Source organism: Chroicocephalus ridibundus, chromosome 6 (genome assembly GCF_963924245.1).
Source record: "Chroicocephalus ridibundus chromosome 6, bChrRid1.1, whole genome shotgun sequence".
Classification (NCBI taxonomy): Eukaryota; Metazoa; Chordata; class Aves; order Charadriiformes; family Laridae; genus Chroicocephalus; species Chroicocephalus ridibundus.
Genome location: NC_086289.1, coordinates 23,026,226 through 23,050,456, shown reverse-complemented (window position 1 = coordinate 23,050,456; position 24,231 = coordinate 23,026,226). Strand labels below are relative to the sequence as shown.

Here is a 24,231-nt window from a genome sequence, read left to right as displayed (position 1 = left end):
GCAAGCAGAAAACGGCAGAATTTTCTCACAGTAAAGACCGAGCACTTTGGGGCACAGGACAGGCTTGATCTTTTTCCAGCCCTGTTTCCTGAGTCTGGGGGGCAGTTTCATCTTTACAAAAACATTTAAAAGATTTAGGATGCTAATCAAATGCCTTCTGCCAGAGTTATGTCCAGGGGCGAAACCCTTGCCTCTCCTAGGAGCCGGAGTTGTGCTTTCTGCAGTTTACCTTTTCAGACCAATTTGCCACAGGTTATGCGGCAGCTTGATGTCACCAAACTTTGGTGTCCCCTCTGTCCCTCTTCTGAGTCCAGCATCATTTTGTGTGCTACATTTGGCCCACCTTGTTCTCAATGAGTTCTCCAAAGAACCTAAAGAGAGAACTCAGTGTCAGGAGGGGATGTGCCAACCCTAATCTTACATGAGAGCTTTAAGCCCCAGAACTTAAGTTGACAAAGGTAAATGTTGCACTTCTTGGGAGAAAGAGGGTCCTTTTTGTTCCCTGATCTGCTTGTTACCAGACATAGAGTTATGTGTGGTTGTGAGTTTCCTAGTACCTTTCACCCTCAAAAATCACTTTGTCCATCAAGAGATATATTTTGTTTGTAAAATGCTTTGGGTTTGAAGGGTGTGACATCAAAATAACTGTAGCAAATGGATTATTTTTTTTTTTTTTCAGTACAAACAGGGAAGTTACAGGAGGCCTTAACTGCAAAAACAATTGGTGTTTTTCTGGACAGTGACACAGTATCCTAGATGGCTGCTGATTACTGGACATGTTGTTTTATTTAGAGGATGAAGTAAAACATCAGGAAAGGTTCAGCTGATGAGCAACTTTACGTAAAGTTTTTGAGGTCTTGTAAGAAGTCTTTACTTTTTTTCTTTTTTTTTTTTTTAATGTGAGGCATGTTGCAAAACAAGCTGGGGGGCTGAGTGACTCCTTGACCACAGACTGTGCATCTGTCTGAGCAGATCGTCTTGCCCGTGTCTTTCTGAGGTCAGCCCTCTCTGCGCTGTGTCTAATGCCTTCCCTTCTCTGTGTTAATAATCCTCATCTGGCTGTCAGAAATAGGCGGGAGCCGAAGGCAGGCAGGAGGATGAGCTGGGCTCCCAGAGGGGTTTGTACAGTGGGAGCCCCGACCCTGCTGGGGTGGGCTGATGCTCAGGGGTTTGTCACCCTTCATCTCTCCTGGTGATGGTGTGGCCTGGGCCAGCACAGAGCAGCCAGCGAGCTTTGGGCTCGCCGTCAGACCACAATAGTATAGAGAGTGGGAGCAGTTTGGGAGGAAAATCTGCCGAAGCCAGTTGTAAGGAACTGGCCTGTTGTTCCCCCTCTCCCAAAGAGAAGGGGTGGGGAACACGCTTGCCTGAATTTTCTCATAGCCTCTGATCTCTGCTGACCCAGCTGCATGCTTTTGCTGGGAGAAACTGTGGCTGCTTAGCATAATACTCCAGCGCTGAGGACATTACTCATGGTAAAACAGCAGCCTGTGTGGGTGGGGAGGATTAAACTGAATGTCAGAGATGTCTAGTTGTCACTGGTGGCCTTAGAAGTATGTTGCTGCATGTCTGTTCTGTCCAGCAAAGGCACAGCTGGGCTTTCCTCTCAAGCTCAGATAGGTGCTGTTTATCCAGATCTTTTTCTTGGCTGATGTTAATTTTCTTGTTTCTTATCTCTTCATTGCTCCTTGCGATGTGTGTCTAGGTGTGGAGTGATGGGTGGTGCCCGAGGCTGTACGGTCTGTGAGAAACTGTGAAGGGCTGATGGAGCGAGCAAGTAGCGTGCCTGAATGGGTGGGGGGAGAAGGCCAGGAAGAATTGAATGAATTTTAGCCCCACCCATCTGTCCTGACTCTTCGTGGGGCTGTGTTATGCTGTTCTGTGTAGAACTGCTTCCCACCCTTCCTCCCTCTCATTTGCGGTGGGCAGCAGCTTCCCTTAATATACCCACTGCTGCCTCTCGGGTCCTCACCTGCAGAAGGCCTTCTTCCAAAGACACCGTATATCCCAGTCCAGGGATTGCAAAGCTTGATAGGTAGCGTGTGTGGAGGCAATTCAATCAAATGTAAAATGTGGTTGTGTTTGGCTAGCTCTGGGACAGACAGAAGTTTTATAAAGACTGCCTGGGAGCTGGGTAAGCAGCCAAATACATCTCATTCCCTCTGTGAAATCAAAGCGTTTTCTTTTCTGGTGTGAACACACTTGCCCAGAGACTAGCTGAAGTCTTGGTATGTCACAGCCAAGTCCTTTGTTTGCCATGCAAGGGGATGGATGATAGCAGGCAAACCACCCGGGAGACAGAAATCTGAACTTTGGAAAATCCCAGTGGTGTTGGCAAGGTGGAGCCCAAAGTAGCGGGGGGAGAAGGGGAGGCAGATATTTTTTCTGCCCCTTTGATGATTGCAGACTTGTATATATAGATGCACACAAATATGTACACAAAGCTTCACTTCATAATATAAGAAAATAGTGTAGGTTTTTCTTCTATCCGTACTAACCCTGAATCTGTGGGACCTCTTTAAAAAGAGGTGTCCAAGCCTGTAACTGGTCAAAACCATTATCTACTGCACTGAGCTCTGTATGAGTAAAGCTAACACGATCAAGACTGTGGATTATGAGGATTATTTGTTTCTTCCATATGCTGGCAAATGTATCTGAGGTGATATGAAGGACCTAGTTTGATGTGTGTCACTGTAAGTGTCTAGATTATTTCTGTAGTAGCCCGGATTTCTTACACAGAGATGCCAGCCAAACAGAGCATCACCATAGGCACACTCTGATAAGCTCCAGGACCTATTTTGGACTCAGTATGAAGTCGTGCTGCTCAGCCTGTCTCAGCATTGTCTACTTGACTGCGAAATGACCGAATGGTAAAGTGTTACGCAGTTGCCTGGGAGCCATCACCACCTGGTAGGGCATGGCTCCTCTCCAAAGGAAGCCCTTGGGCATGATGTTACAGGGTGTACAGAGCTTTATTCACCCAACAATAGCGTCCCTGGAGCTGGGGGGCTCCCGGGGGCCTGTGGTGCTGCCCGGGACTACTCTGCCGGAGGCTGCTCAACCGCAGTGTGGGAAGCCCAAGCCAGTTGGGCAGCTCTTTTGAAGAAGGCAGGAGGCTATGCCTTTGCACGTGACATAACTTGGGCTAAGTTGTGTTTGCAGATTTTGTTCCTCGCAGCATCTTTCATCCTTCCTCGCCCTCCCATGCAGAAGTGCAGCTGTATCCTGTCATTATCTGATCACCTGCCTGTGCAAGGTGGCTGCCAGACGCTGCCTGCTGTCCCCTCCATGTCTGCAGGTGTCTGCTCCATGCTCATTCAGGGCGGGAGGGAAAGGTGGGAGGCTGGTGCAAAGCTTTTAAGTGGTCTGAGAGGAGAGCAGGAGCAAAGCAGTTTTCAGGCGGTGCAACATTTACTGGATGCCTGTGAGCCTGAAAGCTTTTGTTCTTTTTTGGAGTTCTTTTGGTTGGGTTGTGTAAGCTGGCTGGTATCTGTCAGTGTTCTGAACGCCTCTGCCTGTCCCCTCCAGCCACACGACTGCCCCTGACGCTCCCTGTGGACCGGGGAGGGATGTGATAAAAATAAAAGCAGGAAAAGGTCTTCCCAGTGGCAGCTCTCTGTTCCTCACTTAATAACAGAAACACTTTTTGCTTTCCTGACTTAACTGGTAGGTGAGCAAATCTCTAAAAGCAGCGCTGACAGCACTGAGATAAGCCCAGACCTAACTGCGAGGGGGGAAGGGAACATTATTAGTAGCTATTAATCATCCTAAAAGGATGGGGGATGGGTTCCTGGCGGTACCATGCCCTTGTGCAGACACGTTTGCTATGAGCAATTCTGGCAGGGAGTACAAGCTGGATGTTGCAGGGGAGTGGTTTGTGGAAGGCTGCATTTCAGGGCAAGGTATTTCCAGAACTGAAGAAACTGGATTTTAAAACATGTTTCCTTTTGGCAAAATCACTTATCATTTCCATTACTGTGCATCCTCATGGCTTCCCCTTAGGGGAGAGGTTTGTACGGACCTGAGTGGATGTTACCGCCCTTGTGCTACCAGTGGCTCTTATCTGATGGAGAAGAGCACTCAAATTTCAAATTCCTCTGAAGTGGACACAGAAGGGGAACGTGACACTGCAAGTGCTGGCAAAGCGCTGAGATGTTCTGCGGACGCCACTCTCATGTCCCGGTGACTCTTGGGGTTTCTTCAGGAGGCTTCAGTATTTCAGTGTCCCTGGCTGCTTCCAGCTCAGCTGCTCCTTGTGGTACGGGGTCATTTCTAGCAGCCTGCCACATGTTGTGTAGATTATCACAACGCTGCCTCTGGCAGCGTTCCGGTGGCGGTGTTAATCCACCATTATTCTTGACCCCTTGCCGGCCTTGTCTGAGTGAAAATGAATCACGGTAGTAGAGTGCTGAGCTCAGTGCTCCTCACTGGGGTGAGTAATGTGCCCCTCTCCCTCCTTTGGTAGCAGAGGAAACAAAAGCACTGAGAAACCAGGTGGCTTTATTAATGCACAGTGACCAGGAGAGGACCCACAATGTGTCTCCTGCGGGCTCCCTCCGGTGTAATGATGTCTTCAGGGATCTGTCTCATGGTTTCTGAAGCAGCAGCTCCCAAATCTGGTGGGCCTGTTGGCCACTTCCAGTGCTCAAGATTTCTCATGGCTGCTAGCTGTCTCTGTCACAAGGTTAACATGAAAGTAGTCTCAAGGCAGTGGATCCAGTGGAGCAGCAGCAGGCTGCACTTGGTGGTCTTGTAGGCCACTAGTCAGATGCAGGCTGCAACCTGGGAGGCAATACTCTTCACATTTGAAGCAGATTTTCTATATCCACTTGGTGGCTTGTCGGGTCTCTTCATTAGCGCTTCCTCTGTTGGTTTGTAGTCTGCTTACAGCACTAAAGTGGTGAGCAGGTAGACAGGTACTGTTCGGTTGACTCATCTGAAGGTCTTTGGGTTAATGTTGAGTACCTTGGCCAACCTGGACATCTGTGGTACATATCTGTGTCCTTCCCTTTCCCATGAAATACTGTCCTAGTAGAGAGGTGAAAAAAGAAAAGCATCTTGTGATTTTCCTTCTGGTTAGGGAAAATATGCCACTACAGCTAGGAGGGGATGCACTGAACAGCCTGGGTTTTGGCCCAAGGAAAGTAGGGATAGCAGCTGATGTGTGACACCTCTAGGAGGCAAATGTTTCCCTAGGGGGAATGATTTGCCATCCAATCCCACATTAGGAGGACTCTCTAAATCTTGTGAACAATGTTTATTTATGTCTGACAGCTCTGCTGCGTTTGCTCAGCTGCTTTTCAGCATGCTGAAACCTAGGATGAATGTGTAGAATGAATACCAGTTGCAACGGACTCATAAACGAGGTGTGTCCCAGCTGCAAGGCATGTTTTAATCTGTACTCACGTCTGGGAGCAGTCCACCCTTCTCATTTCCTCTGCCTATTAAATAATTGATGAAAGCCCACAGTAATCGTTATGTTCCTTCCACAAAGTCGTCAAAACTGCACAAAATCTTACATAGTGTTTGCAAAGCCCCAAACAAATGTGACATTCTTCACCCTCCGCCCAGGCAATAATTTTGGCCCAAAGAGTCTCTGTTGTTATGAGGACACCTCGTCAGCAGAAGTAGGGGAAAAACGAATGACCCATTTGGTTGATTAGCTTGAAAATGCCAAGTTTTAGCTGGGACCTTCTTTTTTTTTTTCGCAAGGGGTATCCTACTGGTAGCATTGTTGTGTAGTGTCTTCTGTCTGGGATCTCAGTGAGATTACCCCACGCCTTTCCCATCAGTCATTTCTCAGGCAGAGCACAACACCTCTTTGGCAGTGCAGTGGTGTGTCTGGGAAGCAAACCACCACGCATGGAGAGGAGAGAGAGATGTCTATGGCAGAATGTATCATGGTGAGCTGTGGTCAGGCTGGGGATGATGTTTCCACTTTTTCAGGAAATATGGTCAAATTGTGATTTAAAGATGAAGTTTCTGATGCCTTCCTTCCTCTCAGTCTGCGTATTGGATCAAGTGCTGCTTTGGGATTGATTTTGCTGAAGTCAGTGAGAGTCTGTTGCGACTGTTCTTGGGATAAGACAGATTAAAACTAAAGAAGCAATCAAAAATCTTGAGCCCAAGCCTTTCTTCCAGAAGGAAGCGAATGACATAGTGATGCAGACAAAGATATTTGTGGTTGGCGTTGTCTGTATTGCAATGACTCTGATGCTGTTTTCTGTCACCTCTGTTTTCAGAGGCTCAGGCTTTGGCTGTCCTCAGCACCTTCGGCTTTGGTGGACACTTCTCTGTCCAGCAACAACAGTTGCCTTCTGTATGTTCCTGCTCTCCAGCATGAAGCTAGTTGCCTTGAGTGAAAATACAGCTTCTGTTATTTACCTGTTGTCTCCCCCGCAAGTTTCTCTCTGTGGGTGCCAAGACAGAATTCTGCCCCTAACTTTAATCCTGAGAGTGTCCAAGAGGCCCAGATCTAGATAGTAAACTCTCAGCAGAAAGCTTTCACCAGTTTTCACCTCCTTGCTTTGAGGTACCAGCAAGAGAAGTCCTGAGTGCTCCAACTGTTTTTCAAATGTGGCTATGGAAAGCTGCTCCCTGGAAAGTCCTTTTATTCTTTTTTTTTTTTTTCTCATAGGTGACTCCAGGTAGCAAAGCTGCAATAGCCAACTTGTGTATAGGAGACCAGATCATAGCCATTGATGGGGTGAACACAGATAACATGACGCATCTTGAGGCGCAGAACAAAATCAAGGGTTGCACAGATGAACTAACTCTGACGGTCAACAGGTACGTCGCTGAGCGAGACTGGGGATGGGGAGAGGGAGGGATGTGGGGCGGACAGTAGCTATGTTTTGGTTTGCGAGCAGACCTCTCGGGCTGGTTTGTTTAATTTGACCTCTTAATGCTTAGTCTGGCCAGGCACTGGATAGCAAGAGGGAACTGCCTTTCAGCCTTTAATCCTAATGCTGCTTGCATTTGCTGCACTTTGACCTCATGAAAACAACTTTCCCAGTGAGAAATTGGCTGATAATTTGTGGCAGAGGCTGTCAGCCTATTCTGTGGCTCCTGACAGCAAAATATCAAAGACAGATCCCATGAAAACTTCACTCATAGCAGAGGAGGTATGACCAGAGATGACCTTTCTTCCTGTTGCACTAATTCATCAGTTAAAACATACGGTTGTATGTTGTCCAAGCTACTAATTGCCTAGTTTTTGTCGCACACGGACTCAGAACGGTTGTACATTTTGCAGCCTCTTGATCAAACAGCACTAACAGTGCAAACAGTGATGACCCAGGATGCATCAAAGTGCCTGTCAGGCATCAGTCTCTCGTGAGTCCTGAAAAAAATAAAGGAAGGTGACAGTTCAGCCACAATCTCTGTCATCAGCGTAGAGCACGGGCTGCCTTCAGCCTTCTCACCGTCCCAAGCTGCAAAGCAATGGACAGCTTCATTTCTTTTCCCAGCTGTGCTTTTTTCTTGGGCCATCTTTGTACAAATGCAGCCCGGGAAGTCAGGGGGCTGCCTTCCATTGACACATTGCTTCTTAAAAATACCGGAGCCTATTTTTTTGGGGGTGCTGGGGGTTTAGCCTTCCTCTTGGTTCAGATTGCAGCCATGGGTACCAGCACTCCTTGAAGTCAGGTGGTAGATGTATCATGGCATTTCTAGTTGCTCTGGAGTGAGTTTTTTCCTGCAGCTGCCTTCCCCCAGAGCGATTGTACATCAGCTTCATGGCAGATGCAGGGGAAGTACTTTCAGAAGGAGTGCAAAAGCATGCCTTAAATGACACAGTAGTTCAGTTGTTCAGGGCTTTTCTGTGATAAACAGAAATCTTTTACTGTAGCTTGGATAATGCCAGGAGATCAGCAGGCATTTCCCAGTTCAGGAAGAAGTGATGGGTCTCGGCCAAAAAAAGCCTGACAGTTCATTGAGGGAATTCACAGAGGGAAGAACGGAGCACAGTGCAGGCAGTGTGAATGGGTAGTGAGCATTGAAGCAGCATGTTAGCCCCAGAGTTTCTTATACTGGCCTCTAACTTGGCAGCCTGTAATCTTCCTGCAAAGGAGTGCTCCTTTTCCTCTCTGAAATAGCCGTCTGCTTGAGTTAGCAAACCAGTGCCATGTGGTTCTGGCTGGGAGAGAGGAGGGGAGGGAGGCAAGGGCTCTTTCAGCCTGTGGGCAAGCTCACTCTTAACAGATCATTGAGTCTGTAAAATGTGTTTGCTAATGTTAATTACAAAGTCGTTAACTTTATAGCTACTCCATGCATGTTTCCTCAGCCTTGGGTGTGGAAGCTGCCCAGGGAGACATTACTAGCTGGATGTGCAGCTGTGTAAAGCCATGCAGGGGCTTTGAGTTAGCACAGCCCAACTCTTTTTCAAGACTGCCTTTCAAGGAGGTAGCGTGCGTGGACACTTCTGCTGCTGTATTGATCAATGAGTTCTGCTGACAAGATGGCCAAGAGTGTTAAGACTGCAAGTGAAAAACAGTGATCTAACTACTTATCCACTTAGGATTTGATATTTCTACCCATTGATCTATGTAAAATCCATTTTAGATGATTCTATGGGACTTTAAGTCTTCGGTTCTCCTTCTTTGGGAGTAAAGTTCTGCTTAGGGAAGCATTGCTTACTTGTTTGGAGATTTGATAGCTGCTAGAGATGTGTTTGTATCAGGGAATATGATACTTGCAGAGCACTCTCTCAGAGGAGAGCTGTGTGCATCGTGTGGTCTTTCCTGGTTGTACTCTGGGAATATTTTATCCCTAGCGCCCACTGTCTCCTTCTGGGCCCCCCCTAACCATGTTGTCGCAAATGCAGCTGGACTCAGTGGTCAGAAATGCAATGTAGTCCCTGTTGCTGAGGCTGAAACCCTTCTTTACTTTGCAGTCTATGGCCAAGACCTTAAAATGGCAGATCTTGAGAGGAGGCCTCAAAGGATGACAGAGACATTTTATATCATTTGGAGCCCATACTTCATCTTCCTGTTCCACTCAGGGTAGAAGAAGGGAGCGAGGAAGGCAAACTATGGGTCGATGGTCAGCTCTCCTCCATGAAGAAGAGAAGAGCATTGCTACTGAGGTGGAGAAGGTGGAAGGCATCTGGGAAAATGAGTGCCACCTGGCCAAGAGATATGGCCTGGGCTCCGTGAGCCTTGGTGGGCCAAACTCTGTCAGTAAGGCTTGACCTTATAGTCAATCAGTTAGTCAGGAAGGCCAACAATACAATCAGGTCAGAGTTGGAAGTTTTTCCTCTGTTGAAGTTGCTCCGTAAGTAGTTGGCTGTGTATAAGAAGGGAAGTATATAATTTGCACCTAAACACCACTAACTCTTGGGCCTGGTCTCCATGCTCTGCAGTCATAGCAGGCTGGATCTGCTATGGATCTTAGCTGGATCTGTTGTACAAAATAGCTATGCTGGCAAGGACAAGTGGTCTGGCAGGGCAGCAACTCCATGGGCTGGAGCATCATGCACAACTGGTGCTGAGGATGTGCCCGGCCACAGCAGGCTTTTTGGAGCAGGAAGGCTTCCAGTTCTTTTTTATTGTTCACTGTCACAGAGATGTCTTGTGAAAGCATAAATCCTTAGTGATCTTTAATTTCCTATCTATCTGATGAATTTTAAATGATTACTCGTGTAAATGATTTCATGTGCAAAATGCTCTCAGACTGCATTTGGGCTGGTAGCAAGGGATCCCAGAAGGGATTTTAAACACGGTCTAAGCTCACATCAGGTGTTTCAGTTCCACCAGAGGCTCAACGCTGTTGTGGCAGTGGGGACTTCATTTGTGCCTGTGCTGTGAATGCTAAAAGTGCATGTGTGTTCAAGAGGAGACTGGATGAATTCATGGAAGACAAATATATAAAGGATATTATATGCCATGGCAGTATCTCTGCTGCAGAAAGCCCTTAAGCTGGAAGTAGCTGGAGGATGGGAGAATGTTTTAGAGAAGTATTGCGCTACGCTTCTCCTTGTGCTCTTCTGTGGACAAAACCAAACTTTGTATGTGTGTGTTCTGCATCTATGCAACCCTCTTCTCTTTTAATGGTAGTCAAGCGGTTAAAATGTATTCATGTTTGTCTGTACTAATGATTATTTGAGAGAAGGGTGAATGCAGAGAATTGAAAGGACTTAAACGCTTCTGGTAAAGGAAATGCTGTTTGCACTGTACACTTGATTGTGAATATCAACAGCATTCCAATGTTTCCTGTTTCGGTATTTTCCTTAATGATGGTAACAGTCCAAAAATGTTTCAGATCGGATTGTAGGCAGGAAATCTAGTCTAACACATGTCACCATTAAAAATGGATCAAATTACTAGCTGAAGAAAACATGCCTGGTCTGCTTTTTCACCCAAAGGTGCAAATCTGTTAGTTTCCAAGGATTTAAAACCCAGCCACAAATTGCTTTCTCTGAATATGCTTTTCTAAGCAGCAGTGCCAGGTGCTTTGCTGTTTGACGTGTGAAGAGAGTTGGAAAGGTCTGTTTTCTGCCTCAAAAGTGGGTGTTCAACAATGTTGGCGCATACACCGAATTCCTGCTGAACTTAGCGTGTCTAGCAGTTCCCCGCTCTTTTGTTCATTTTGCTTTTTATTTCAGGCTAGAGAGTGCTTTTAGAAATGTAATTCCCAAGCAGCCAAAGTAAAGGTTCCATTATTGTCATCAGTGGTGAAAAATCATGCTCAGCACCATGGTTTTGTATGGTATGCCCAGAAAGATTGACCTACAGCAGACTGTGCTTCAGTCAACTCAAAACCACCTGGTTGCTAAATGGAGAAGTTTCACAGGCAGAGTTTTTGAGTCTCTCCCATTCGTAGGAAAAAGTAAGTTTTGGATCTTGAGTCTTTGAGAAGAGCTGGTTTTTGTTTTGGTCCCGTGTGGTGTTGTCGTCCCCCCTTTTTTCTTTTTTTTTCTTTGTTCAATTAGGGTGTATACATTGTTGCACTGACATTTTAGTGTCAAAACATCCCTCCAGGCTGCACCTCTTCCAAGCACACCTCTGATTTTCCTTTAATGGGGGTAAGCAGTAAGATGTGTCCAACAGACTGGAGTAAGCTATCAACTTCCTTTGGAAACTTAGTGTATTTTGGGAACGACGCTCGCTCTGATAAAGAGCATTCAAAGAAGGGAAAGCTCAGGGGGAAGAAATTCTCCTACCACGAAATTCGCCTGATAGCCGAAAGATCCAGGCGTCACTGATTTCAGTGGTAACGCTCATGATAATTTTGACACGTAGCTCTGTGTAGCTGTAGCTGCAGATGTACAAAACCAGACAAATGTTCATTGCAGCACAGGTGAAAATTTATTTCTCAAACAAATGGCTCTTTGCCTCTGGCTTTAGTCACCAAATGGGTGGTGGAACTGTGCTCGTAGGCAGCCCTGAGCAACTCAAAGATAAAGTGTGTATTTAGATGGGCTTTTTCAACAAAAGAGATGTGATCCTTCAGTGAGTCTGCCCTTCCCTCTATGTCTGGAGGCAGCTTGAGGGTCGTAATAAGAGAAGAATATTTGTGAAAAGGGATTGCAAACATGTAATCTCTTGTTCTGCTCCTACTGTCCTTTTCTTCAGATTTGAAGCTGCTTTTCTGCAGCTCTGCTGCCAGCATAGCATATATTAATGCACCTTTTTTGTTTGCAAAACAGTCTGTTACTTTGCTAAAAGTGATGCCAAGGAATGAAGCTACGTACTTGTTCTTTGAAAAGTGCTAGGATCAGGGAAGTCTCACATCTGCTACCAGCACGTTAAATGCATTATCAGAAAGGATCATGTGTAGATGCTTATGAAGAAGGAGAGAGCATGTGTGTGATGTCATCTGCGTTTTATTCGATAGGTTCAGTTGTGCTCTTGCTTGCCCCATGTGTTCCCAGGTCTCAGCCGGGGGGCCTAGTTCCACAAAGCCACAATAGGCTTGCATTTTTGTAGTAGGAAGCTGGTGGAATCTGTTGACTCATTTAGGTTTGCTTTTTGCTTCCCTGCCAGGAAGAGTTTTCCAGCTCTGTCATCTTACTAATAATTCTTTTGGCCCTGGGAAAAGCCTGATGCTCTGTGTGCATCTATATAAGGGCATGCAGATTGCTGGCCCTCCGTGGTGGCTCACAACCTCTCCATGGCTGGTGTGGTGCTCCCAGCCCTCCTGCGTGCTTTCCGGCAGCATTTACTAATGATTGGCACATTCAAAGTCATTTTGTCAAGTCAAGCTTGGCATTTGTTGTGTTTTTACAGCCTTTTTGTCGAGGCGAAATGATTAACTCTGTAGCTGGCTGGTGGAAGAACTGTGTGAGGCTGAAGAGTCAGGTTTTTATCCTTTGTAACTCTGTAATGATTCTGCTTGTGATCAGTTTCTGTTGCTTTTTCTGTGTAGCCAGAGTTTCCCTTTTTTTTTTTTAAGTGGTTGTGTGAAGAGATACCTGAAATGCAAGGAGCAGAGGGCCGTGCGTGAAGAAACTAATTTGGGGGCTCTTGTCTCTGGGAAGTTGTGACTAGCATTGCTGTTTGAATTGGCAATAGGCTGCGTGCAGCCCGAGTACAGTTTTGCTTGCCAAAGCCAATATGTCCATTAATGGGTGGTTGCTAAAAGTGATTGCTCATGTTTAAATCCAAGAGCATGTACTTTGCAGCTGTTGTGGCTAAAAGGCTGATTAAAAGGTACCTTCCTGGTAGCCTGAGAGCTCTTGTAGTTGGTTTCTAAACATTATTAAAATGCCTGTCTAAACCTCCGGGGAGGGTTGAAAGAGGAGTTCTTTACGTCTTTCCTCATTTTTCAGCTAGTAAACTTAGTGTTGCGCAAGGAACTTTTCAATCTTTACGGGTTTACTTGCTACTTTGGTATCTCATATCCAACCCAGTGTTTGAAATGGGAATGTAAATGTGCCTGCCTTTCTTTATGGAACTTATTCACGCAGTTCCTGGCACACAGAATTAGACCCTCTTTTTTCCAGTTCTGAATTTTCCCTCAAAGCTATGGCCCAGCTCTGCATGCAAAGCGCTGATAGCAAAATCTAGGCTCTTGTAATGTTTATATTATACCATGTTCAAGCCAAGCTTCTTGAAAAATGTTGTATTTCGTAAATACCTCTCCAGATTCCTGCCTTGACTTGCATGCAGTTTCCTTCCTCCCCTTCCTACCAGTTCCTCCCCATCCAAACTAGCATCAGAGAAATTTCTTTCTAATCTTGGGTCTTGGTTTCTGCCTGGATGAAAGAGCAAACGCATGGCTTATTCCCTGGCTGTGTCTTGGTTGCTCTCTCTCCTGTTGTAAGGAAACAGCATGGAAATGTAAACTACAGACATGACAAAGTTTGTATATCCATGTGCCTGCAATTAATTTGCTTGGCACTTGTTCCCAGGCTTGTTTGAGTGTCCTCTCTTTCTGTACTGTTTGAGTGTTGCTCTCTGCTGGAGTCTCATTTGAAAGAATACGCATTAGAAACCATATTATAAAAGAAATATTCATCAGTGTAAGCAGGAGTCTGTGAGATCCTATGGGGATGCCGAAACCCGCTGGCTTTCACCAAAGACGGTGGATTCTCCAGCAGGCTGTTGGACATCCAGCCTCGCCACCGGTGGAGAGGCAGGTCTGGCAGCCCTGCTAGCGTGGCCGTGCTCAGTGGCAGGGGTATAGCCTCGCTGAGGGGAGCGTAGAGGTGGTTTTGTGACTGGGGGTCCACTCCCCCAAATTTGGAAAAAATCCTCCAGAAAGCCGCTGCAGTCCTACCCATAGCAGCCTGCTGTGAACTGAAGGCATGGCAGCAAAGGCTGGGTTTGAGCTTTCTACTCTGACGCCTCTTCCCTGCTTCATATAAATAAGATAGGAAAACATATAGATAAGATACAAAGACAATGAGTCTAACAAATCTGGCCTACTGTCTGTGCCTTGTGTCCACACTTCCCAGCCTTTCAGAAAATAAGTCCTGGGCCAGCAGTGGGACATTGATGACCTGCACACAGTGGGCTCCACAGGTGGTGTGGTGGGACAGGGCATGCGCCTTGAAAGCCCCGCTAGGCAAAGCCAGGGAGAGCAAAGCTGTCTCCTCTACGTGGCTTTGCTGGGGCCATAAATGGGCTGTTGAGAGTGGCTGAAGGGCTCTGCTGCAGCTGTTGTGAAGACAAAGGGAAGCTTTATCCTCCCAGCCTTAGAGGGACAACCGCGCGGGCTATTTAACCTTTCTGTTTGGATAACTTTTAAACTGAATTGAAAGTAAAGCCCGGAATGACCTTGCTGCTTCCATTTATATCCAGTGACAGACCAGAATGGCAGCAGGCTGGGAAACAAACTTGTGCTTTTTGGCTTGCTAATAACTAAGGGAGAAAAATCTGGTCAAAAAAACCCTATTGGCTGCAGTAGTTGGCCATAGCTGCCTCCCCTACGCTACAGACCAAGGTGCTGCATCACCTCAAACGCGTGTGAGGGGCAGTGGGACAAAAGCAAGTGCCTGGGGTCCTGGGGGGAGGTTTCTGTTCTGTATTCATATATTGACCTGCTCTAAGCTTAAATTTTAAGTCTGAATAAGGCCCTTTGGTGCTTCTGAAATCTGATAATATTAAACTACTGCAAAAGAAAATGCTACCTCAAGAGTACTTAGGTCACTGCTAGTGAGAACTGGCACAGGGATGCCTCATGCTAGAAATCAGCTGAAGTGTTTAATACTGCCTGAACTGCTCTTTCATCTCAGCCAGTGTCCACTTGCGTGCAGCCTGGCTGGCAGGGTATTTGATTTCCATATACTTTGCTGTATCCCTAGTTTTTCCAGAGAACATGAAGCTTGGTTGCATGTGATCTCCAAGCACTTTGAAGGAATAAAGTTTTGCATTGATCAACGGGCTGCTCCCTTCCACAAACACAGTCTTCAAGTGCAAAATACAGCCATCTTAGAGGTGGCTGTCACTTTGTCAGGCTTGATAGCCATAGTCTGGGTAAAACTGTTGGCTCCTCAGATGCTGTAAAGCACAGGTTGCCAGAAGCAAGGAGGGAATGGTTGTGCAACCTGCTCTAGATGAACCTGCTCTGGCAGGGGGGTTGGACTAGATGATCTCCAGAGATCCCTTCCAAACTCTACCGTTCTGTGATTCTGTGCGATTCTGTTTTATACTCACCTGTGGTATGGTGTGCATCCAGTGATGGCAGCTGTTGAGACAAGATAGTGATCACATTGGCATAGATCTGATCTCGTGCAGCTGTTAACATTCATATTTGCTAGCCTGCATGTGCCCCAGCTCACCAGACGCCAGGATTTGGGTGGTGTAGGTTGTCGGGTGTCAGCACTGCAGCTGAGCCTGCAGGGTGTGATAGCCTGGAGTCAAAGGTTTGCTGTACCTGAGTGCTTGTAAAGGATGATAACTGGTGTGACCTGTGTCTTTATACTTTCCTATGAAAGGAAGTACAGCACGGCAGATTTCATTCAGGTTTCTTCCGTGTAAAGTCCGGAGTGCAATACATGCAATAGCAGGTCAATAAAATTTCTCCTGTTTCCTGAGTGAGAATGCTGCCTCCTGTCTCTTTCGACTGAGCTGCCCTCTGGATGTAAGTCTTAAAAAAACTATTTATGCAGCAAATGTCTGGGATATACATGTGCATCACAGTTAAGTTTGGGCTGTTTCAAAAATGTCCTGACATTGGAGGTCTTTTAGAGGAATGGTGTAGACCAGATTGAATTTATTGTGGGTAGATCTACGCCCTGTTTCTCCATCTTTGTCAGTTTTATAAGCTTTTTCTGCTTAAAGTCTGTTTCCAGTTATCCAGTTAATTCTCAGTGGAAGCATTCCTGTTTTGCTAACTAAGTACTTAAATTGTAGCTGGCCCTGGACCCACAAATATCTGGGAAGTACATCTATCTGCAGTTGCGGATTCTACAAAGGGTTCCTGTCAAAACAGGACATGGTTTTCAAAACTCATCCTAAGAGTTTATCAGCCATCTGGTTGCTGCATTATGCAATGTTTAGCACTGAACAACGGTTTTCATTCAGCAGTACTGCAGCCACTCGTTCCTTACTATTAAATGTTTGGGAAAAGTGGCATTGTGTAGTCCATCTGAAATGCTAACTACTGAGAAATGTGGGTGGCATGTTTCCCACAAAGCATCTCAAGCAACTCTAAGCACTCTGCTTCTTCCTCAGCACTTGTTTGTCTGTTGTTCTTTGGGACACAGCAAAACTCCAGAATGACAGCAGTAAAAGCGGTTGGTTTTGGTCACAGATCTTGACTTGTGTTTCAGGCGACTGTTAGTAATTGGGTCAGACCACAGGCCAGAAAATGTAGACTTTCTCTTGGACATATTATGTCATCTCAGCTATTAGTCCCATTGCAGACTTGGACCCATTTTTCATTTCTGAATTCTTTCTGAATTTTTTCAATTCCTAAAAGCCTCTGTTTGTTCAACATGGATACCACTGTATAAATAAGAAGAAAGTTCTGGAGACCCCCCAAAAAAATATTTCTAGCTTATCCAAGACAGCAGAACTTCAAGAACAAAATGTTTTCTGTGTCATCAATACAGACAAGAATCATTCCTCTTCCTGACTACCCATAAAAGCTGAAACACACAATAATCAGAATTCTCTCACTTAATTAAAGGATCTGCATCTAAGGGGTATCTTCAGCTTCCACTGTTTGGGTGGGTGACCCCCAACTCTACTGCCTGGGTCAGAGCCCATGCTTGTTGTGTTGCTAGTGGAGTTCCGAAGGATAAGCCAGAACAGTCACTGCTGAGATCCTGTGTTTCTCCAAGGACCCTCATACAACATAACTAAGTCATCCAAGTTACATGCCTAAAATGAGGCTGTCTAGATTTCCTCCTGATGTGGATAGTGCTATATACAAAGGACTGGGGAAATGTTTTCAGCTGATGAACTTCAAGTCTTAATAACAGTAATGATGCTCAGTGATGAAAGTGGATTAACTATTAAAAAAATCTGTGTGTTGCAGAACGGAGTCAAAAGTCTGGTCGCCACTTGTAAATGAGGAGGGAAAGACGCATCCTTACAAGATGAATCTGGCCTCTCAGCCGCAGGTGAGTAATGGAGTTATCTGCATGCTCTTGTTCCCACTTACTCCTGTCTGACTTCAGAGTGGTTTTTGGCCCAATCCTCGAAGGAGCTGAGCGTGTGTCAGTCTGTTGATCATACTGGGGATAGCGCGTGCCCCACACCTCCTAGAAATCACGCAGTCCTCGGAAACCTTGAGAGACAGACTCCCTCCCTCGTGGTCAGAAGCCTGCTGCTGTGCAGAGCTAGTCGGATACCTTGCCGAGGGTAAGCTGCTTTGATCTGAGGTGTTGTCTCCTGCCATCTGCATGCTCCCACCTACCATAGGGCACAGCAGGCACCCTAGAGGTGTGGCTCAATAAATCATTGCTACCGTTTCTAAGCCTGTTGATTTTCATAGATAAGAGGGGAGGAAAGTGATTCATTCTTACTGTTTTCTGTTGGGTTTTTTTTTGTTGTTGTTGTGTTTTTTCCTCTTACTAGCAGGTTCTTACTAGCAGTCTAGCGGGAAGGAAAGTGGAAGAGAAAAGCACCAACCTTTTATATTTTTATCTGTGGGACAGATCTTACAGCCTCTGTTTGTAACCTTTTGGCAGCCTTGCTTCATTGGTCTGCTGCCGCTGTCAAGTAAACATAGCAATGAGTGACTGGTGCAAGGGCATTGCCTGGGCTAGGCTTGAGGATTACACTGCACGGATCTACAATAGCTGCACTAAAATCAATGGTGTTTCTCCAGGCTTTCACCAGGGTAGTGACATGGATTCTGGCCCTAGCACACATCCCATGTAAGTCTTTCTAGCAATGTAAGTAGCAATAAAGCTAGTTTGACTCTGCAATTAATTAAGTGCTAATATGTCTGTTTGGGTTGGAAAGGACCTGAACCTAAAGTAGCACATGTGCAGCAACACCCTGCCCAGACCTTGGCCTGGGATCTATCCATGCTCCCTCTCAAGCCAAACTGCTGTGTGTTGCTTGGCTCGGGAGCGTGGTGCGGCATTCTCCAGGTATTTCATAACTCAGCCAAGGCACAGTGTGAGACTGAGGCATTTGGACTTAGGTTGGGAATGGGCCATGCCGTGACACCTGCCTGTGACACGGTTGAGCTGAGATCTGGTCTGTTTTCTGCTGCAAACCTTGAGACTTGTGGCTATTTCTTGCCAAAGGAGAGGGGTAGAGTCTGCAGTGAAGCTTTGTTGCAAGGCTGCACAGGGCTATTGTTTAATTGAGCAGGAGACCTGATCCTGGAGATCAAGTCCCTAACCCAGCCATTAACAAGAATTTAGCTAAATGCCCCAGAATTAAACACAGGGCACTACTAATGCCAGGCAGGAGTTTAATGTAGCTCACTAAGCTTAGTTAACTGCAGCAAGAAACCTGCTGCTGCAGCCCCCCTGTCACTAGCTGCCCCGCCATGCTTTTCCCTCCAGTCCAGCCTGGGTTGCTGGATAGATATCCACTGCTGGTCAAGTACTAAACACAGGCTATTTTAATTAACTGATGCTGCCTCTTACTTAAACTCATTTGCTATGGCAGTTTAAGCCCACAATCAATGGCTATCCCTTAGTCATCTGCCCTTCAGGTGGAGTGTTTGTATGTGAGCCAGCCCTGGGCTGTTTCAAGGAGCCTACTGCAACTCTGTAAGAAACATGGGTGACAGGGACTAACCTTAACTCTAGTCTTTGACTTACAAGTCATGCCCTGCTTTCTAAAATCCAAGTAAAGGGCATCATGAAGGTCAGACTATGCAGGATTCAGCAATAATCCTGGCGGTGGAGCACATTCCCTCCTAAACCGTAACCTTAGTCCTAATCCTGGTTCTAGCCCTGGCCATCATATAGCTATCCCAATGCTGCCAGGCCATAAGCATGGCACAACTGAATTCGTTGATACCAACCTGTAACTGACTTCAGCAGGAGAATTTGGTGAGAAACTGACTGCAGAGAGGTTTCTTTTACAAATTGATCTCTGAGCAGTGAACCTTGTCTTAATCTTGCACTAGGAACCAACTGTTGCCTGAAAATGAAGCTTTGACCCCTTGTGATGTCTGATACTAAAGAGTTTTATTTCCTGGTGTAAAAGGAACATTCAAGCTCTCGGAGAAGTCTTTCCTTTCTTCTTGCCTTCCCTAAAATGAAGCCAATTAAGTCATTTGCAATTGCCTATGTGAGTGGCGCTTGCTGTTCTTCAGAGCACAGGGCTTTCCTTTAAAGGGCTTTCCCTGCCGCATACCCAAACAGAGGAATTCAGCAGCGTGAGGAAAGATGTATCATGTCTCCAAACCACAAGCTCCCATTTACTCTTCCTGCTTAGCAGTGCCTAAACATCCTAGTCCGCTGTGCCAAAGGAAAGTGTCATGAACACCATCAAGTTTTAAGGTTTGTTTTCTGTTGGTTTTTTTTTTTTTTTTTAAATACACACCCATTTCCTTTTTCAGTAGCTGACTGCAGCAAGTAAGGTTTGTGGCGAGGTTTGTCTGCTTGGAGCATAAAGAAAGCGGAGCACGATGATTCCTACCAGAGCCATGGCAAGCCATCAGCCGAGTCACTCTGGGGCTGTGTCTTTGCAGCATCACTAGAGCTTTCAGCCAGACCTGCTGCCAGCCAGCAGCAGCAGAGTGCAGAAGATGCTGTGCATGCATATACTAGCATGGCAAACTGCTATGAATTTTACCACAAGGGTGCTGATCTCATCTTTATAACAGGACTGGTGGAAGTTGTCAGTAGAGCCCAGTCTTCGAAGGCAGCCCTGTCTGAGCTGTTCAGGTTTTTTTTAACTCACTCGCCAGTGAAAACAAAATATTTGCTTTCCTTGGCAACAGTCTCGCACTTATTAATTCACTTACCAAAGAAAACAGGACATACTCAGTCCAAGTGGCTCATTTAAGTCCTGATCCAGGGTCCTCTGAAGATGTTTCTCACTGGTTTTGCACAAAGCCCTTTGAATGCAGAAATACAATCATACGTGTGAAAAGACTTATTTCAGGCTAAAAAAAAATGCTTTAAAACCTTTGCTGTAGAAATTGGACTGCAATTATTCAAATAAGTTTCCACCTTTCTTAAAATTAGGTAGTTTGATGTTGCCTCGCCTACCTTCAGTATCTTAACTGAAAGTTCTCACAGCACTTGTCCACCTTTTCCTCTTCCCGTTTTATTGGTGCAGTTAAACAACTAGATCTTTGCGAAAGATGTTGTGAAATAAATTAATTTTCAGTTTGTCTCAAGAACTGCATGACTAGCTACTTATTTTAAGATCACTGCTTACACGTTCTTTTACCCCATTTGAAATAGACTATTTGTTTACTTCTGTAATCCTTTTGGAGGCTGATACTTGGTGAAATGCTGCGTCGTCCTGTGGAAGTATTTTCCCTTACTTGGAATGCAAGTTCAAGATACTTTTATGTGCCTTTGGAAAATAAAAAGGCATTCCGCAGCCTCCCATGCATTCCCTGAAGTCCTGAATCCCTAGACTGACTGCATTGTCTAAGCTGACCTTTGCCTGTGAAAGAGCTACAGCCTTATTATTATTTCATTACCATTATCTTTACCCTTCTAAATTAATTTAAACTGAGGCAAGAGTGATGACAAAATCACATTTCATCAGAAGGTGTAGCAGCTTGTCGGTGGTGATGGCTCAGCGGCTGAGCCAGCTTTGTTTTGCATGTGACCATGGCAACATTAGGGGAAGGAAGTGACAGAGGCGACTTAGTATATTTACTCAATTATTTCACTTGCACTTCTCACCCACATCCTAAGGGTGATCGCTCAGTGTCATTTTCCCATCAAGAGCTTTTCCTCACCACAGTGGGAAAGACGAAAATAACACGTCTGCCTCTCCCTTCTGCTTAACATTTCTTGAGGAAAAGCGATCGCAGCAAGAGAGGAAGAGTTACTTGGTGACTAAGGTAATTTTAATGCTTATGGCACTGACTAGAGACCAGCATCACTTTCAGGCTCTGCCAGGCTCTCTGGTGACCCTGGGCCAGGCACTAAGCTCCAGGCCCGTGCGCTGGCGTGCGTGGCTGTATTGCCCCTTGGTAAAATGAACAGTAAAACTCCTTGTCCCACAGACTGTGCTATGTCTTGTCAGACCTGGGCTCTGTGGGAAAATGTTTGTCTGTTGGTTTTTGTTTTGTTTTGTTTTTTTTCCCCTCCCCATGTTTGTAGGACACGGAGGTCGATGCGGCCTAGGTCTCTGAGCTGAGTGAGCTCATGTAGGAAGCGAGCTGAGAGAGACCAGCTTCGAGCGCGGTCAACACCAGGACTGTCTCCAAAAAAGCTTGTCCAGCTGCCTGAAGGCCACATACCCCATTTGCAGCGAGGCACAAGTGTTAACATCACCCCTCAAGAATGTCAGTGAAAACTCGTGGTTTGGGATGGGTAGATCGGCTCTTTTTAACCACAGAAGATACGGGCTTTCAAACATGAGGATGTTTTGTTGTGTGGGTTTTTTTCAAATGAGAAATGACCTCCAGACATGCAGACGGAGAAGGTCTGAAGGGGAATCGTGTTATTTGCGGGATGACAATGACAGACAGCCACTGCTGTCTTCCCAAGGTTTCTTGAGAGGGCCTGCCCTGTCCTCGTCCTCGCAGACTGATGTCATTGTTTCCGTCTTGTGTATTTTATCTCCCTGGATACTGAGGAGACAGGGGCTATAGAAACTGGGTGTGTGGCTGGCTTGGCCTTTGATAAGGCCATGCGTGTGTGGGCAATGCATGAAGCAATAGGTATATAAAGTAACAACATCGCTTTTCAGATGAAGGAACCGCGCTGGCGTATCGCGACCTGCTGGTTTTGGTTAAAAGGCGTTACCGCATGGATGTGGAATGTGTCGGGGACCTGGGGGGAGAGGAAGTGGGAAGCCAGCCTTGTTGTTTTACCCCCCTACAATAACAAAACCCCAAACCCTTCTGAGTTTCTAATTGGATTTCAAAGCATTGCAAAAGATCTCCACAGCTGAAAAACCCCAAACAATAACAGAGAGAGAGGTGAAAGTAAAGGCACTTCTTAATATTTGTGATTGCAGCTGATGAAACAGCATGAGGCAGAGTTTGCCGTGAAGATGTCCTCCTCCGAGCTGTGTCCGCGTGTTTGGCGTGAGCAGCCTCCCCCCCGCCATGCCGGCAGGGCACAAGCATGGCCTGGGCTCCCCGGGCGGCTTCCCAAGGGTGAGGATGGAGCCGGGGGGAGATTTGGCTGCCGGTCTCCGCTCTCCTTCCCCGCCTGCAGGACCGGCGTGCTCTCGTTCACTGAGGTTTGGTCAGGGGCCCATTTTCTTTGAGCTGAGTAAACATTTATGCTGAGAAAGGTTTAATCTTGTTTCCTCTTGGCGTGGCTCTCGAGGTGTGCAGTCCAGGATCGCCCGCCCCCAGCCGCTGGGCTCTGACTCGGGATGCAAAAACATCCCGTGTTTCTGTGGCCCGGTGGGGCAGTGGGTTTTGCCGGCTCGTTTGGCTGCTTTGGGGGCCTGTGAGGGCTTTCGCTTCTCCCTGCAACTGCAGAGCCTGGGCACTAATTATTTTTTTTTAATTTATGCCATAAGGTTGAAGCGAATCCCCTGACTCTGAGAGCTGGAGGCTCAGGAAATCACTATGGCGGCCAGTCTTGAAATCATGACTCTGCACCTGAAATGAGGTTTTGGTGGCTTCAGGCAGCGCCCCCTCACCCCATACTTGACCTGCTGTTCCTCCGGGGGCTGCGGGGAGGTGGCCTGGGAAGGGGCAGGCAGGGGAGTGGGACAGTAGCCGGCACCTCAGGCCCCAGCCCTGCTGGCTGCCTTCAGGCTGTGCTGTGGGGAGAGGAAAACCCCGCTCCAGGGAGAGGAGTACCCGACCACTCACATCTTGGTTTAATTTATTTAGCAAGTACAAAAAGCCTCCAGGTTTTTCCTGTTTCTGGTGGTGGTGAGGTCAGTGCTGCCGTGATGGCCTTGGCCACATCACCATGTGGCGGATGGGACACAAGAACTCACCCTCACCCTGGACTGCCCCTGACCTGCCTGAGGACATACAGGACTATGGAGGCATCTGGGTGGCTTTATGCCCCCGGTGCCTGGGATGTGCCCCAGCTCAGCAGATGGAGGCGGCTCATCCTGGGCTGTCTGCCCATCTGTCTGCCTCGCTGACAGCTGGGAATTTCCCTGGAGTCCGGTTCCCCGGTTGCTGAGATGAGCGGGTCCCATGGTGGTAGGCATGTCCCTCTCTGGTGCATGGTGAGGAGGAAGCAGCCACCCCCACGGCGAGCTGCTGGCTGGCCGCGGGCATGGAGGTGACAGCTGATGCAGCTGTGGGGCTTTCACAGGCTGGGCTTCAGCATTGCCGAGCATGGCCTGGCGTGAGCGGGACGAAAGGGAGGAAGGGGCCATTGTTTTCCCAGATAATTCCCCATGACGCAGCCTGCAGCCGGTGTGGTAGGAAATGCTGATCCGTTTCCTGCCTCAGCGCAGGGACGTTTTTCCCCGTCCCTGCAGCCTGGCACCATGGCTGTGGCTGGTGGCTCCCTGCCAGGAGGGCTGGGGTGATGGCAGAAGCCCTTGGCACTGCAGCGTCTGCAGTGCATGGCAGGGTCCCCGCCTGTCCCCAGAGAGGGCTGCTACCACCAACGGCCAGTGCCCAGAAAATCCATCTGGCAGGAGATCTGCGTATTTGACCCAATACTGGGGTCCTACAAACCTTGTTTTGGGATTGGGAAGTAGCTTTTCCCTGGGATGGGGGGATTTGCACTTGTGTGTGGAGGGTTTGGGAGCATGTGGGATCATGCTCTAAGGCCACTTGGAGCTTATTCATATAAAGAAGGTATTTTCAGGTAGGGAGGAGGCTGTTGGAGAAACAGCTCCTCTGGCAGTGGCTCCCTGAGTGGCCCTGATCCTGTTGGAAGTCAGCTTCTGCCCAGAGAGGGACTTTCAGAAGATCGATCAATTGAACTCTGTAAACTGGAAGTGGATTAGTGGAACTGCAACGATCCTCTTTGTGCTCAACCGTTGTCTTCTGGTTTACAGCCTCCTCATGTTATATGGCTTATTTTTCTCCTTGAAAGTCTGCTTCATTTTGAAAGTGAAGCAAGATGAGACCTCCGAGTTAAGAAGCAGAGAAGTTTGTGCAGTTGCTAATCTATTTTAGCCTGGGCTAGCCACTCCCCCAGGCATACCTCAGCGAAGGCAGGAGGCTGTTATCTGTGCAGACAAAGTGTTTGAACTATCACAGAATCAGTTTATAGTGGTAAAATACTGCTTTTGAATATCCTACCCA

The 24,231-nt window shown here is 46.9% G+C and overlaps 1 protein-coding gene across 1 annotated transcript in view; it reads left to right on the top strand.

Moving 5' to 3' along the window:
* Positions 1 to 24,231, top strand: part of PDLIM1 (PDZ and LIM domain 1) — a 45,206-nt gene that overhangs the window by 5,360 nt on the left and 15,615 nt on the right. Inside the window, exons 2-3 of the mRNA XM_063338664.1 lie at positions 6,638 to 6,789; positions 16,927 to 17,011. Coding sequence (XP_063194734.1) covers positions 6,638 to 6,789; positions 16,927 to 17,011 — 237 coding nt within the window. The remainder of the gene's footprint in view (positions 1 to 6,637; positions 6,790 to 16,926; positions 17,012 to 24,231) is intronic.